The sequence below is a fragment of the Augochlora pura genome, chromosome 10 (assembly GCF_028453695.1).
Source record: "Augochlora pura isolate Apur16 chromosome 10, APUR_v2.2.1, whole genome shotgun sequence".
In the NCBI taxonomy this organism is placed as follows: domain Eukaryota; kingdom Metazoa; phylum Arthropoda; class Insecta; order Hymenoptera; family Halictidae; genus Augochlora; species Augochlora pura.
This window is the reverse complement of record NC_135781.1, coordinates 30,563,683-30,581,636: the sequence shown is the minus strand read 5'-3', so window position 1 is coordinate 30,581,636 and position 17,954 is coordinate 30,563,683. Positions and strand designations below refer to the sequence as shown.

General features: G+C 47.5%; 1 protein-coding gene across 1 annotated transcript in view; it reads left to right on the top strand.

Annotated features, from left to right (window-relative positions):
• Positions 1 to 5,435: 5,435 nt before the first annotated feature.
• Positions 5,436 to 17,954, top strand: part of LOC144476050 (lachesin) — a 374,265-nt gene continuing 361,746 nt past the window's right edge. The window contains exon 1 of the mRNA XM_078192608.1: positions 5,436 to 5,508. Within this exon, the coding sequence (XP_078048734.1) occupies positions 5,436 to 5,508 (73 nt within the window). The remainder of the gene's footprint in view (positions 5,509 to 17,954) is intronic.

Here is a 17,954-nt window from a genome sequence, read left to right as displayed (position 1 = left end):
TACGAGAAGTGTCTCGCACAACAGGAAACTGATTATTCGCGGCGGGACCGCGAGTTCGCGCACATTCTTGTCACGATTGCGGAAAATTCGCAGTCGGATTACAACTGTTCAACGCTTCGGTTACTATCGGCTGTAAGCAAAACTGTTACTTCATGGTGGGTAAGGGACGCGTTGATATTCGTATTTGTAGCGGAAATAATACTCGCGAGACGATTGTGAGGTGGCATTAATTAATCGACTGTTTTTAAGGTTAATTAGACCTAGCGTAGACACCGACATACTAAAGTCTGTATCATAACGAAGTTATGAACAAATACACGTCATGTGGACAGTTCTCCAAACGACTAGAAAATAATTCCATTCTGCAGATTCGAATCAAATTACTTCTCCAAATATTTAGAGTAAGATAAAACAAACCTTTTGACATTTTTCTGTAGACTTTCCTACGTTATCAAATATTATATGTAATTATTATTATAATATATATAATTTTTATTACAACATATAATCGAATGAGAACGTTCATATAAATATTTCTGACAAAGAAATTTTTGTTGGCGATTGTAAAATAAAAAATTAGCGACCAGTCGTTCGACTGGTTTTATAATTCTAGTTTCAAAAATTCATTCCATTAAATATCAAATCAAGTTAATCAACGAAACCTTGTTGAAAAATAACACGTTCCAAACGATCGAATAATTCCATCGCCCACACACGATCGACGGCGATAGTTAATGGATCAAGGGTGGCCAAACTATCGCGAAGGATCGCTCCTATCGGTTCTAATTAAACTTTCTTTTCCAATTGCCGGCGAGACTCGCGATTCTTCATTCGCTCGGGCCGATATTGTCCGAACAAAGCGGTGGATCGGAGGAAAGCGCTGTTACCTCCCGCAAGCTTCCCGGGGCTTATTTTTTGCCGGGCGTATCTTTTTGCACGGCGAGAGGCGGCGGCGGCGGAGCCGTCTTGTTCGTCGGCGGTGGCGCGATACTAACAGGATCTTCTGATACACGGTACGCGGTAAATCGATGGCTGAAGGTGGATCGCGCGTGGCAATCGGAGGCTCGTTTAAACTCGTTAACCGGCGCGGCGGCGGAAACTTTGCGAGCGTTTATTAATTGGCAATCCGTGACGTGGGATGGGGCGAGGGAGAAAAGGAAAAAAGAGAAAAAAAGGGTGAGAAAGTAGAACCGAAGAGAAGCAGAGCGGAGGGGCAGAGGAGGGGGTGGGGGTAGAGTAGCGGAGGGGCTAACGATAGCGTCAGCGAACGGGCGTGTCATGTCGTTAACCGAGTTTACTAATTATGGGTCGAGCGCGATAGCTGCGGAGCCCCGGCCGCGGTAATTTCGAAGCCGTGGATGTGTAAAAGCGTGATGTAATAACAGGAGCCGCTTCACCGAAGTGCTGGCCGCGCGATATTACTCTAAAAATCTCCGTTAATTAACTCGTAAAACTTGTAATAACGCAATGAATCAAGTTACACACCGCGCCGCTGTCGCAGCCGCGGGGTCCCGCACCGGCTCTCGAACGTCCTCCCCTCCCCCCCCTCCGGTGTGAACTATCCTCGAACGAAAAAGAAGGAAAGGGAAAAAGGGACGAAAAAGTTCTCGGTTCGCCGTGACTACGTTAACCCGCGGACCGTGAAATTTTTTAAATCAACTTTAATCTCTGCGCGCGCGCGCGCTCTCTCTCTCGCGCGAGAGCTCGCCACCGCCGATTAAAAGTTCCGCGGATATTAAGCCCGCGGAATTATTCGTCCGTAACTTCGTCCGCGACAGGAAGATCGCGTTACCGGGGAACATGTCGAACGGCGTTCGCGAAATTTTGAGGCCTCCCCCCGTCGGGCAGCACTTGCTGCGCGCGGAAACTTGTTATATTACTGGTGGTGTTACTGTTATTAGTGTTATTGTTCCGCTGTTTATGGCGGAATAATTGAAGGTAAACGTTGCGCGCGCGCGGCGAGCGCGAGAGAGCTGCCGCTTGTTTCGCTAATTGCGGATCACTGTGTTGATTAGCGAATACATTGCGCTGTGATTAAAATGGACCTACTATTAATATCATCCGACATGGGAAACTGTTGCGTGCGATCCGCTCGAAATAAACTAGCCTTCCCCCCTCCCAGATTTTTGCGCCGCGGTTGATAGCCGAGAGAATTCTCGCTAGCGCCACTCCCGGTAATCGCTTGTCGGCGACGAGTGGATTACCGGGAAAGAACACGTCCAACGGAAATTATTCCTTGCATTCGAAACATTCCGAAACGGGGGAATAAGCTGGGAAATGTTCACGGGAAATTGTAATACGCGGGGCACAATTATGTTGGCAAAGGCGTAACGTTTCCAACAATTTTCGATGCAATAAAAACAGCAGGTGTACTGCAATGTTTACCTTCTTTTCGGTAGAACGTTTCATATCGGTTAACTCGAATTTTAATATCAGTTCGAGCTCTGTGCGAAAAATATGTCACTGCGCATTTCATACTTATTTTTCCATGTAGATTCATCTCCCTCTCACTTCTAGTATTAGAAATAACGGCACACTGAAGTAGCAGCACCCTGTGTGCAATGAACGCTGTAGCATTCGCGTCGATAGAGATTAAATTAAAGTACATAATAGCTTCAGAAAATAAACACTACGTTAAATCGAATGCATGACAGATTTGCATTTATAGATTTGAATATTACAGCAATGGTGTCACTTTGAAATTTAATAAACACGAACGCCATTCGCGTTCACGAACCTGTTAAACACGTTTGATTATAATATATACCTCGCGTTTTCTTCGCTCATTAGCTATCGTTAGCGTCGGGTATACGCCGCGCGGCCCAAAACGACTCGTCTTCTCGCAACGCGGCCCAGGGAAGTTAAGAGAGGGCGGACACCCCCGATCCAAACGATCGGGGCGACAGTAATTAACGGGGTCCCGCGCGGTCCCAGCAATAAAATAAATTCGCGCAAGCATTTAAATCGTCAGCCGGAAATATCCGTGTCTCCGGATGGAGCGGAAGAGCGGCATTCAATTTTCGGGTATCCCGTCGACCCCCTTAATTAGCCGTATTTCCATTGAAACGCGCCCTCGGACCGTCAGGACGTACACGAAACATCTTATTCGGTGTTTATTAGCGGCGTCTACGCAAGGGAGTGGTGTAATTAAGCGAGGGGGGCGGCGGGGAAACGCGTTTGATACCCGACGCTACCAATTTGCGAGTCGCGCGAAAGAGCTCCGGTATCTGAGCTGGCATTAATCCGTGAGAGCGACGGGTCAAATCGCAATGTCGAGGCCCCGTTCTTTTGAATATCCCGGTCCGCGATCGGGGACGCGCGGGGGGGCCGCGTCTTCGACGGTTTCGTTTTTTCTCACCTGGCGCCGGCCATTCATCGATTCTACTGGGGCTACCGGTGGGATCGCCTCGCTGCGCGCTGCGGCTAGGCGAATAAGGTCTATATCTCCTCAAGTGGCCGTATCCCCGCGTTACAGGCCAATAAACCTGATTAACATTGGGCGTTCGTTAATTACGGGCCTCCTCTATTACGTCGACTTAGCCGTGCGTTAATGATTTCACGGTCCCGTGGGCACTGCCGACGTATCGACGAATCAACGATACGTTGCCGCATCCCCAATATGCATTCGGTGCCGGTGCCCCCGCCGCGACCTACGGCGGATGCACGCGTATTTACATATTCCTCTCTCGTGCTCGGTGGCGTGGCGCAACCGCCTCACCTGTTAATTGCCAGCCAGCCTTTTCATCCGTCCCGGTTATTTATGCGTTTCCTTGGAATCTTTCGGTGACGGCCGGAACCATCGGTGAAAAAAAAAACGGACCGCCGGTCAATTATCGGGATTTTGATTATCTTTTTTTTTCGCGGGACTCCTCGACGTTGAAATTCTATTTTCGATCGCGCCAGATGCGCGGTGTTTCGACGAGGTCGTCGAGATGTTCTCATCGCGCGAAACACGCGTGCTACGATCTATCTTTAACCACTTAGGCGTGGCTGAATTTTCACGGGGATGTCTGTTTGCACGGTAGAGTTCGACGTGTATTGCGCGCAAGCGGTACAACGATGCAATGTGTGACGGACAATGCTCCTCTCTGCGTAGGTATATTGCAATAATGTGTTCGATGATTAAATAATAATTCTTCTTAAAGATATGATATATATATATACTTTATTTTTAATAATTTGCTTTAACCTCTCCATGCTTTACTCAATTGTATTATTCTTTGAAAATAAACCAATTCTTATTAGTTATAAAAGTGAACGATTGAAGTAAAAATATATATGCACAATGCATTAAGAGAAGAATATATATCGCTAATACTATACATAGAGCTATATAAAAAAATATATATATATTAAGAAAAATCGTAATTTAGCCACGAAGGACTTTATTTGCGCAAAGTCCAGTCGTGCCTACGAGCTTAATAATTAATAATACAATTGAGTATGTTTTAAAACAGGAAACATCCACCAAAGTCACTATAGCGGCGCGTCGTTCAGACGACATCCGCGAAAGCCACTGTAGCGACGCACCGTTCCTAAAGGGTTAAATCGCAAAAGAGTTTGAAGCATGCAGACAACATTCGCGAAATATTTGCGCTCTCAACAGCTGTCCCGAAGTAAATTCTGCCGGCTCGTGCGCAGGTGTCAAAACCGTACAAATAAAAATCGCCTCTACCTGCGCCCTTAATCCTGTGAAAAATGGTCAGATCTCTCGCGAGCGCTACGTTTGCCAACGCGTCACACAGCCCGCCCTCCATATAAAAACGCAAACTCGTAATTAGCCGACGTGTCTGCAGTCGGTTGTTGCAGCCGTACGTACGGGTCCTAAGATTTTCCGATAAATTGTTTACTGGCAATCGGCACGCGGATAAAGTTCGCTCGCGCTATAAAACGAAACGTTGATATTTTGACAGCTTCGTTTCTCATTTATATTTTGTCGCGAAATAGCGTGTTACCGTAACTTTTTCATTCTATGCTGACATTTTAGTATGTTATCGAATCTCTTTAGTATGCTCTTTATTGCCTGATTCAATCGATCCGTTTGATAAAGACAAGAGCGTCCACCGCGGATGCTGCAATGCGGTCCTAAACCATCGCTGAGCCTCCACCATATGTAACAGTAGGTTGTAAGATTTTTTTTTAAATTTTAATTCTTTGAGCAAAGCATCTCGAAAATTTTTCTTCTTCGGATTTTTATTGACCAATAGAAAATCAACCTTTCCAGATGCGAAGAAATAAAAGAGTATGGAAAAAGGAACTAGAATTAAGAAAATCTCACAACCTACAGAATGAAATCCTTACGACCCTCCGTGATTTCTCTACTATAAGACCGCCGTAGATTTGAACAAATCAATTAAAGTTGATCGACTTTAAAAGTGTCCCCTTTTCGATTGTTGCAGATAAGCTTCGAGGTCTGAGATCGGAACGGTGAGAAAATGGCGGACACCCTGCGAAGAAGACGGTACCTGACGATCAGCATACTGCACATCATCACCATCATGTGCCAAGGCAAGTCCCGCATAGAAATCGACGCGCGGTAACAAAGAAACCTAGCAACGGAATAGGTTTCCGTGGATCGTTAATCCCCCTCCCGGCCGGAAAGATCGGTAATGAATCTCGCTTTAAGATCGCGAACGCTCAGATTCTCCTTGGTCCCCCTCCCCCCCCCTTTTATTCAGCCGTCTGACGTAAACTGCGAAAGATAAGGAGGGGCGACCGTTCGCGGCACATTGTAATTTACGTTTTAATTCCCCGCGGAAAACGGCGGAATCTATTTTCGTTTAAGGGGCCGGCGTAAAAGAAAAGTATTTCGGTCGGTAATACGCGTTACATCTATTGCGGGGGTTGCCGCCGCCGCCGCCGCCGCCGCTAATGGAATTCGCGTAATTATAAAGGAAACGTGTACCAACTACGAATGGCCCGGTAAATAATTACGGGGCGAGCAACGGGCGGTAAGAACGCCGCCGGTTTATATCAAGTGAATTAGTATTATATTTCGATTAGATCCGCGAGAGAACGCGGGGAACCTCGAATGGAATCCGGCCGCTGCGGAACCGGGGCACGCGAGCTATTCCGACGCGACACCGGGTCCCTCGGCCGCCGCGAAAAAAACGGCCGAACGCCGACGCGGAAACTATTATTCCGCCATCAAAAGAAACAGTCCGCGGTACGAATCTTCCTATCAAGTCGTAAAGACAATTACATACCTTAACGACGCGTTCCGCGCAACGGTCCGCCCGGAATTATTGCCGTTGCACCGCACGCGGCGCGGTTACCGCCCGGACTTCGATTACACCTTCTTCACGCCGTTGTAATTATTATACCGCCTACTTGTTCATTGCTCGCTGCACGAACGTTTATCGCCCCTCCAGTTGCCCTAAACAGAAAATAATAGTCCTCGTTGTCAATTGTTCGCAATTTAATGCGCTGCTTTTCTTATATCACCGTATTTCAGAAGATGATTCCGTTTGCGATACCAGCGATCGCGTATCTTTCGCTTCCGATATGAAATCTGTTATCGACAAGCGATGGCGAAATTGAGCCGTATATTTGTGAAACGATCGTTAATCCTCGGAGAAATAGTGCCGCGCGTTTGTACGCCCCTGAACGCGATCCCAGCGTTTTGTCAAGAATACGCGAGCCGATAAATTTTTTTTTCCAGGACACCGACCGTTCGTATGAATTTAACTAACGCGTCAATTTTAATATGGAAACGGTATAATAATTGCCGCTCTGTCGTACAACGCGGGAAACGTTCGCCGACCGGACGGTGTTCGCTCATTGCACAGATCAGGTTAATTAAATCGCGGGGATTTTTCAGCGAACTATGGCGGACTCGTTTAAATGGAGTGGGGGGGGTGTCCCATTATCTCGCAACACGAAACGGAATGAACTTTCCGGTTTGCCCGGCGTTCCCGTTTTTATGCAATCCGGCCCGGCTTAGGGAAATAATTAATAATAGTAATGCAGAAAATGTCACTGTAACTTGATTTGCCGCCACGCAAACAAAGTTGCGTGTCCGACCGGCAGTTTCATCGGCAGCGAGGAGTTTTTGGCTCGCGGGGCGCAGTTTCTGGCACGCTCCGGCCATTATCTATCATACAGGTTGACACCCACGTTTCCCGTTAATTGCGAACACGGGAACCTCGCGTTTCACCGTGCAAACACCGTCGCGTCGCGACGCCCCGCGACGGCTGACCCGGCTCGGATCCGCCCGCACCTCTTCTCTCGCTCGCTCGCTCGGTTATCCAACCGCTGAAAGAATGAATTCGTCTTATCGTCCTCGGGTTTAGCTATTCAGCCAGTCGCGCTCGTTAAATGTAAAGCAGCTTAAATACCTCTTGAGCAACGGGGCTCGAGCGCGACATCGGCCCTGCTCTCCCGACTCTATTTTGCATCGCTCTTCGCCGATGCGCCGGGAAGATCGTTAGCTCCTCGAGCTAACCTTTCGATGGAATTTATTTCAATAACCGTGGCCACGGAACACAGAAGTCGCGTTCACCATGCAAATTTAATTAACCCTTTCTGGGCGATGTATTCGCGACATCAGGATCGCATAGATTCAATGTGTACGTAAAATAGGGCAGGATACGTTCTTCGCTTTTATCGTTACTTAAGTCTTCGATGCAGGCTTAACCCTTTGCTCTTTGACTCTCGATCACCACGGCGTTTCGTTTGGCAAGCTGAATAGTGAGTGAGAGGTGACAGTCGGTGTTCATGTTAAGATAGTTGTATATAAATTATATGATTGTATGTATTTGCATATAGTCGTATATAAATTATGTTTGTATTATATATAAATTATGTTTCTATTATATGTAAATTAAAATACAATAATTTCTATACAAGACACATCTGAGAAAATTACCTCGTCCTGCTACCTCACTTGATCGACAAAGTCGTCGTAAAGGATTAAGTCTTCGATTCAGGAGAATATTCGAAGCACTGTGAAACATTGACGTCCGAAGACCGAATTCAAATAAGCCCAACGCCATTAGATTTCATTCAATCGATTCTGACTATCGTCGAGATATTTGGGTCGCGTCTTGACCCTTTGCCGTAGACGCGATAGTTGACAATCGGTTTATCGTCACTATCGGTAACAAGCATTTCGACTTAGGGTCCTAAAATAGATATCAGGTCGCCGTGGGTTCCGAAGTTGTCCAGTCGCAAAATAGGGTGGCGTAGCCGCTTATTGCGAAGTGACCAACTGCTGTGACTTTGATTTGCTTTCAAGCATAGTTAACTTTGTAGTTATCGAATATGGTATAGTACATTTTTCTGCTCTTTTATTTCCTTTATTTTTGAATAAAATAATTCGGTAAGTATAAAGTTGTTAGCCTCTTATCTTGTATATTTATGACTGAAAACATTTAATACATCTTATTCTTTCATTTTATTTATTTGTAAATGGAAAAATTTAATACGTCTTATTCGATGAATATAAAGTTGATTATACCCGAAAATAAAGCAAGGGTACAAGAATTAGTCACGCCGTAGAAATTTACTGTATAATATTATATAATTCCACAAAATCGATGGTAGCTTAAAATATATCTAAAAACTCGAATAATTAACAGTTTGATCCTGGACCAATGGGATCGTCGTCGGCGTTTGTTTATTGAGAAAATTTCGACGGCCTTTGTGCCGATTCCTCCCGCTTAATTCCGGGGATCGGACGCGTTTTCCGACGACCCGTCACTCCGCGGGGGTTTCCCTTTTTTCTGGGCGCGGGTCTCTGAATAGGAGAGGCGGCCCCATCAATCATCTAATTTCTCCAGTTGCCGCCCGTTAATACCAGGGCCGACTTATCGCGGCGCGTTTCTAAGGGCCATGGAAATCCCGGGGCGAATAAACATCGTGTGCCCGAGTTACGGGCACGCGGCACGACGTCGTAACTGCTGGGCTTACCGATGGTATGGGATCCGGTGTGTGTGTGTATAAGTAGCCCGACGAAGAACCGCGGGGGTTATCAGCAGCCTCTGATAAAACATATTGTGTTAGCGGCGGTGGCGTTAATCAATTTTCCATTCAACGTGCAATATCTTTGCCGTAGTATCGAGAACCCTGGCTCTTCTCCGTTGAATGGGGAGAAGCCGATGCAAGGAGGTCTTAAGATCGCTGGAGACGGCCCGGGAACTCGTAATTATCGCTAAATAAGAAAGCAGCTCCCCTGTACCGACCCACGGCAAGATATATTGAGCCCGGCGTAAACTCCGTGCCCGCCTTAGTCGCCGTTCTCGCAAGTTTTAAGCGATCCGATGAGAAGAACGGCTCGCCATCCGATGAAATAAACGTCCTTCCGCCGCGCGATTTTTCTGCCGCCGCGATTCGATTTTCACACGCGCAACGTCGCGCTAATTTGTAACGGGCCAATTAAATTCTGTAATGAATAAACAGAAGATTTTTCATGGACCGTAAAAATTATCTGCGTTAATTGCGAGAATTAGAAACTAAACAGCAAGTAGACAGTGATAATTTTAAAAGAATTCTTTTAATTTTTCTACTATTTTAAATCGCAGTCTGTTTTACCGAAAGGCCTTTGCAATAATTAATTAACAATGATAACATCAAAATGGCGCTACTTATATCACAGTATACCTATATAAAATTCTGTTATATGTCATCGCATGGATGCTGGATATATCCGGCACTCGTATCGAAAGGGTTAATACCGGTGACCCCGACGGCGTTCGACGTGTTAATCTTTCACCTTTGACCCGTCGCATTTCACTCCGTATTTTTCACGTTCGATCGCCGGCTGTTCTCATTCCACTCGTTCGAGTCATCTGGCTAGCATAAAGTCGTTATTCCGCATCACTGGCCGTCGATTATTCAAATTTTACTTGGTTCACTCGGTGGATACCTATTCCACCAGCATGATCACGTTGCTGCCCAGATTCTACTTGGTCGAGTTCCACTTGCTCTTGTTCTACTCCTCCGATCACAGGAGTCAGGGGGTCGCCTCAATTAACTGCGCCGAGATCGCTCTCCTGTTCATGAAGCACCACTGCTGTACCGGTCTGACCATGAGGATACTTATATCACTTGTCGGATTATTGGCGTGCTCTGTTCTACTTGTTGCAGTCATTTTCCGCTCGACGACTTTGCTCCTCGAGGATTTTTATTATACCTTCTTCGACATGTATTGTTCTTGTTTTATATGACTGATTATAAGTGACGGTAATTCTATTTGTTTGACAATATAGGCAATTGGAGTATTTGTCTGATCGTGGCTTGATTCTATTTCACTTGTTGCAGTAATATCCTGCGTCTTTGCTCCTCGGACGTTTCTATCGCATTTTCCTCGGCGCGGAGACTGTTCTTATTTTACTGGTATGGTTGTAAGCAGGCCGACTCTACTTGTCCGGCTATATAAACGATTGGACTACTTGTCTGATTACGGAAGCTGCACAAAACCTTCTTACTTGTTGCAGTCATTTTCTGTTCACCGGTTTCGTTCGCGAGTCGTTACCACGCCGCACCTTATCTCTGCTCGTCCGACTACATAGCTACCTACACTACTTGTTAGATCAGAGGCGTCACCCTACACTCTGAGCTCCACGTTCTCCGGGTGTCGAAGGAATCGGCCGGAGTTGCCCCCGGTACCCTCGCTTGTCCAACAACGTCGGGAACCCTACTCTACTTGTCCGACCATAGACGCCGCCTGTTTCGCTCGTCCGACTACAAACGACCCCCTGTTCTACCCGTCTATTCCACACCGGCTGAGAAACCAGCCGTCCTTCTCCGCCGACCGTGGATCCGCGCCTCCGCTTACGGAGGAACTTTCGGAAGACGCGTTTGCCGGAGCGGAGGGTTAATTAGGGTGCTCCGTGACCTACTAAAACGCCGCGTAAAAATCGGGCCGCGCTAGCTGAACTCGGCGCCAAGGCGGGGTCCGCGTAATCTCGGATCGCTTTGAGGCACTAATTTAAATACATATTAATACAACGCGTATGCAATATCCGTCGTTGAGCCAGGTGGAAGGAGACGCGGGGAAGTACGCAGACAGGAAGACAGGCAGGCTCTGCTGGCTGGCTGGCAGGCTGCAAGGCAGGCAGCGTGTGCATCAGACCATAGACTTTGTCGGTGCCGGCGGGAACCGACTTTGCGTGCCAGCCAATCAACATACCCGGCTATGCATACGAACGAACCCCGTGCCGACGGCTCCCGACCCGAACGAATTTCCGTCGAACGAGCCGCCGCGGCCGAAGTCGGCGGCCCGCGACGACCTCGGCTCATCGCCGGCCGATCGGACCGGGGGATACGACGGGATCGCGTGGCAATCCGCGACCCTCATTGATTCCACCGCGACTACCCGGCAAATTGTTTCACGAGGAGAACGATCGCTCGTACCCGATTCCGTGGGTACACGCGCTCCGACTGTCTGCGATCTGCCGTTTCAGCACGCTTTGCTCTTCTCTCCACGCAACAGGATTGTTCTCTTCGAATATATGGATTCCTGTGTCAAGACTTCAAAAATTATAACACACTTGGCAATGACAAAATAATATTATATTTGATATTTATCAGTTCGATTTACTATCGTCGACAAATATATTTAGACACCTTCTAAAATTACTTTAGGATGATTTGGATGATTTGGAGAGGTTAGTAAGACTGCTTTACTACGCGAGCTATAACAAATTATTTACGAAGAATATTAATTCGATGGAATTTGGAAAAATGATAGACTGATGGGTTTTCTGATTTCTAAAATTTTTAATTTTGAATTATCTTTTCTTGATAATTTACTTATAGAAAAGTTATTGCGTTTATCTCGTTGCAATGTTTTCTATCGAGAAGTAATGTCACCATTCATGTCTATATTACAGATGAATTTTGCTGACGATTATCCGATGAAGAGTGTAAAACCGTCACGCTATTTTTAATAAATCCGAATTCTTGGAACAACCTGTCGCTGGGTCGCAATGTCCGATGACAGCGCGATTCTGGTGTTGCAAACTGTCGCAGCAGACCATCTGCGATTTTTCCGTCTGGTCTGCACGAGATCGAGCGTCATCGTCTCGCAAAGCGTCGGAGAAAATGTTCTCGCCGAGAAGTTTCATGCTCTTCGAATTCGCACGCACCGAATTAATTCGATTCTGCTCGCCGGGAGCTCGAATCTTGAGGCTATCGATTTTCCACAAACGTACAATGTATTTTCGTTCCCACGAGCTCGGCGCGCATTCCGCCATCGAGCAGAAGCAAATACGGACCAGTTCCATCGAGCAGAAGCAAATGCAGCGCGGTCCCGTCCATCGAAGCAAACGTATCCCTTTCGTTCGAGTAGAATCGAACGCAACTTAGCGGCCCCCGTTCGAGCAGAAGCGAACGCAGCAGCAGTCCGTTCGCATAATTCTTTAATCGCGCGCTGGATATTCGATCAGGGTCGAGGCTGTTCCGTGGGTCGCGCGACGGTACGGGGATGCTCGTTTCGCTGGGCGGAGAAGTTCAAACAGAAAATGTCGGCGCGTATAATAGGAAGGTCTGAAAACGCGGCGCACGAGACCCCCGCAGACTGTGCGTCGTGGCTCGTGAATGCCGGAATCGGCAGCGAATGTGCCAGAATAAAGCATTCTCGAATTCGACGATACACACTGTTTGCCGTTCCAATATACTCTCTGTATCGGTTCACCTGCGAAGTGCCGTGCACGAGACCGTGGACTCGTTCGGTCAACCGTAGAATCTCAATGGATCCCCGGTTCTTTCATGGCGCTTTTTTTTTTGTCCTCGCTCTCTCTTTTTTTTTTTATTCCCGCCCCGACCGTCAGCCGTAGGATTTGTCGATTTCATAGCGGTCCGGAGGAATCATTCTCCGTATACCCGAAAACGAAACGGCTAGAACAATCGCATTGTTTCCTTGGGGAAAAAAATCCGGCTTTTTCGCCCGGGAACTCGATACCCGAATTACTGTGTTTATCGGTGGAACGGTGACGCGGATGCGTCGGCTTCGGTCACGGTAAAATTTACTGGACAAATTTATTTCGACGAATTTCTATTTGAACGATTCGGATTTTTATTAAATGATAGTGGAATTATTTTATCATACAGTGACTCTAATACTCTTCTCTTAATTCTGGTATTACTTGGGATGACAAAAAAGGATAAAGAATTCTTGTTTCTTAATTTTTTTTATCTGAAACTGCAGTGAAAGTATAAAACACTAGTGGAGATTGCCTCTCATTGGTCAATCTTTTTTGTTTAGCTCTCCTAAACAAAGCTTCAAATTTTATTTGTGTTAAGGAAAAAGTTACTTCAAACGGTCTCAGGAATTTCCCATTTCCCGGAATTAATATAATTTTGAGACGCTTAAATTTAAACAAATTTTAATTAGAGCGTCAATTTAAAATTACTCAAATTTTTAATTTAAATTAGATGAAATAATTACGATGAAAGCTACGTCGACGCACGCGGAATATTTTCAGCAGAATGAGAAGTCCATAGACACGTTGCTCTTTGTGCTAAACGCGGAAAATTCTGCGAAACTCTAACTTTTCGCTCGACTCGCGAATAAACGGTGATTATCCCGTCGTCACAATTTCGTCGATCTCTCTCTCTCTCTCTCTCTCTCGCGTCATTTTATCGAGCCACGGTCGTCACGGAATTCGTATTCTCGGATACGATCGACGAAGAAGCATTCTATAACGAGTGCGTCGCATTATTCCCTTCGATGATCCAGTAAAAGTGTCCTCCGCTTTGTTACGTGTTCGTTAGAGTCTGGAAGAGGTCGGGAATAGTCGGCGCGACTTCGCCCGCAATTTGTATGCCGCATAGAGTTTCCCCTAGCGAAGGTGTGCTCCGCGGAACGAAGGATGGTGTCTCGCTTCCTTCTGCGGCGCCATTACGGGCGGCGTCGATCGAGAGACGGCGGTTCGCCGACGATTTCTGTATCCGTGGGATCGTCTGGATCCTCGGCATTTCGCCCGATTTCGCTAAGCATTGTCGCGGCTCAAGCGAGAAAAGAGGGAAAAAAGGGGGACTCGGCTGGAGAAGGAGGAAAAGGAGGACGAGGAGGAGGAGGAGGAGGAGGAGGAGGTGATGGGGGGAAAATTCCATGTAGGAGCGAAAATAGGGGCAGGCCGTGCTTACGTCTTTCCCGGCGTCGTTCCAGCGAATGGAAAAACTTCTGGTATTCCCCTGGTCGGCAGCGAGATCGTAGATTCTTGATGTAGCCTTTGTGCCGTGGAAAGAGAAATAGCAGGAGGAAAACGTGGAGAAATCCTTTGGAAAAAGAACCTCACCTGCCGGTAGCTGCTCTGCTCGCTCGCTCGCTCGGCTTCGGGGCTCGTGACGGCCCCCGTAAGCGCGCGCGGGCGCGCGCCTTCGAAACTTTCTCTTTTCCCTCGGCTCGGTCACGTTTCTTCATCCCCCGTCCTCCCGCCGACCTCTGAGTAAATGTAAAAACATATTTAAGATGTTATCCCTGGCCGGGGCCAGCCGTATTCAAACTTGAGACATTAAATGTACATTAGTGCCGTTGCACCACCCTGCACGCCACTTAACACGCGCGCTCGCGCGCTACTTCGTTGCACAGCCTTCCTGCGTTTCGCATCTTCCAGCTGACCCTTTTAGCGCGCCAACAATGCGCCGGAACACGTGCCGCTGAATTCCGCTTGCCGCGAAAAATCAGCGGACCGCGGGCGAAAATTTTCGCACTTAATCATTCTTCCTTGCAGCTCGTCTATAAGTAATATTACAGGGTTGTGAACAACTAAAAATAAAATCTTAATAATTAAAATACAATTTATAATTTTCAAAAGATCGTAAAATATATATTACATATTACATATTCTATTATAATTATAATATAATATATAATCTGAATATTTCAGTATTTAATTTAGTATTAACCCTAAGGTATCTCTATGGCTTCTATGGTCTCCATGTTCAACAGCGCGTCACTGTGTCCAATAAGGTAGCCCAGGTCGCTTCGAAAGAGTAACATTGACGAACACGTAACAGAAAGAAACGGTCGCGTGTTCGGGCAGATCCAGCCATCGAGACGGAAACAAGGGTGTCGTCAATTTTGTGGACTTTTACGAGCGGCGAATGCACGAGTATCCGCAGTCTATTGATCAGAGTACGTGCGCTAGTATCAGTATATTCTGGGCCGACGATTGTGCCAGCCGCTTCGAATTCCAGGCTCCGGCGACGAGTTTACATAGAAGCGGGTCGCGTGCCGGTGAATGACGTTCACACGTGCTCGATCGTCTCCGTCGTCACGGACGGGGGGGCTCTCTCGCTCTCTCTCTCTCTCCGTCCTGGATACGCTCGTCGGCCGCGACGTCGCCGCGCGACGGCAGAAGCGAGAAACGCGCATTATGCGGTGGCAAAAGTGGCGCCCGGCGACGCAGAAAATGTATAAAGTGATCCGCGGGACGGGTTTGACGGCCGCATAAATGACGGAGCCGGCGCGCTGCTTTGATAACCGTGAAAGCGAACGAATATCATCGAGCGTCGAGAGGCACACTCGCGCGCGCGCGAAAAAAAAGCCACTCGTTAGAATGGACGTTTCGCGCGGCGCCTATTTATCATGCTAGCCGGCCGATTGCGCACGGCGCACGCTCTATTAAACGACGAGCCGCGCCGCCGTCGCCGACGCGTATCCGGTTGCATCGGATTGATTTTTATACACGCACACGCGGCCATATTCGCCGGTCATTACGCTGGTTCGTACCCCGTCGTCGGACAGCTGCCATCCCGAAAGGAGACGGCGGCGCAGCGTCCGACGAAACGTCGCGAGATCCCGTCGGATATCTCATCTTCCCCGCTGTTTCTAATTACCTTAATTAATGGTAATTCGATAGCGTCGGTTCGCGCGGCGTCCGACGGCAGCTAAAAACAGTCCCCCCGGCTGATTAAATTGGCAGAACAGAGGGGGAGACGGCGGACGGGAAAATATGTGCAGAAGCTCGGTGTCCACTGAATTTTCACGTGGATATTCCCTCACATCGATTAGACCAAACGAATCTCTCCTGGAAAAAAGGTGGACTCGAATTTGTCGGGCGGTGGCCGGTCGGGAATGGTCGGGGACAAGAACCCGGGGAGTTTTCTTCCGGAACGACCACGTACGACGATCGTTCTTTCGGCGATTGCACGCGACCGCTAACGAGCCCGTGTCTTTTTAGCGCGACGGATCGACGTCGGCACCGTCGGCTAACGCCCGGTAAAACCCGGCTCATCCTTTGTACAAACAATGGAAAAATATGGCCGGTCGTTAGGTTCGCTCCTCGCTATAATCGTCCCGACGCCGGAACACGGGGATGGCACCCGCGAGGGCGAGGGATTCTATTTAGCTTCTGATAAACCATCCCGGTTCGTCGAATGAACCGTTACGACCGGCCGGGATCGCGACAACAAATAGAATCTGTCGGATCGTTTCGCGTTACACCGCCCGCGATTCGCCTGCCACGACGGCCCTTCCCCCCCCCCCTCCCCCTCCCCCGAGCTCCGCGCAGGGCTTTGCTTTTTGCGGGGCTTTCGTTTCTCATTGACTCGACGGACAACGTAATTACGGGGAACGTCGTGGCCAGAGGCCGGCAACGAAGCAATTTTGCCCGTTCCTCCTGTCTTCCGGAAGCCTCTGTGTGCCATGGAAGTCATCTGAATTGTCTTCCGAAGCATTCCTCCGCGCGCTCTGTTCCATTTCTCTGACCTCGGCCAGCACCTGTTCCACTTCCCCTACCTTAATTTAGGTTTACTCGTTGCCGCGTCCCCGAACATCTAAATTGGGCTGCCAAATAGCTTCGCGGGGACCTTACCAAAATTATTTGTGAACAATTGATCGCGGCTTCTGTCTGGTGCATGGAGTTTTTACATGACGGAGTTCACAAGGTTCTCGTTAACAAAGTGATTCATTTTAACTATCTGCGATCATTCAGGAATATACACCGAATTTTTAAATAGTTTCTTAAAATAAATTTTATGATGTTGTCAGAAGTTATGTTTAAGTTTCTGTTTTATATTGGAATCATATTCTGAAGACGTGCTATCTCTTGGTTCGGTTTGTGCTTTTAACGTGTTCTTTTTAATGAGTTTGCTTATTCTATTATTATTTTATAATTACTATTATTATTATCGTTATATAGAATTTTTGTAGAGACGTTAAAGATGCGTTTGTTCCGTTGATGCTAAATAAACAATTAAATCATGGACACTTAATAATTTTACCTTCAGGTACAAGATTTCACGCAAAGTTCAAGGCACCGTGTACTTCGCGATGTCTTCATAACTAATTCGCTTTCCCTTCTCATAGGAAGCAGATGAATTTTGTACGACATTTACCAAAGGCTCTAATTGCTGCGGGCGTGATTTTAGTCGCCTCGGTTCGACGAGAAGGAAATTTTGAGGAAATCAAGTCTCATAAAGAGTGTCCTTAGTCTTAAATTCGATCGACTTGATACCTGCTTCCACCTTATTTATCTGCCTAATTACACACGAGAATTCCTTCTTTCTCGTGATCAATGGAATCGCCGGAACTATCTCCTAAAGATCGATTCCTCCTTGGGGCAGCTGGAACTGGGCTAACACCATTAACTCGCGACTGTGAGATCAGAACGCATTTCCATCTTTGTCCCTGGGTCCTCGATCATTCCGGCGGAGGCAATAGTCACGCGTTTAGCGTTGCTCGGCCCGACTTCGTTCCTTATCGATGCCGCGAGATCGGCCGGGAGGATCGAAAGGGACCAGACCGGGGAAATCAGAGCAGAAAGGGTGGAACAACTTCGGTGGCTGTTTGAGCCACGATGCGGGAGTTGTCTCGCGATGGTATTTTCGGCGGTGTTCAATCGCGCGAATATACCTTCGCCGTTGCGTGAGATCCATATGGAATCGCGTGTGTGGACAGACATGCATACTTCATGGACTGGTTGCTCGGAAGCCGGCATTCGAGACGCGTGTGCCGTGCCGGGGGACGCCTTCGCAAACTCGATTCGATGAGAGGGAGGGAGGGA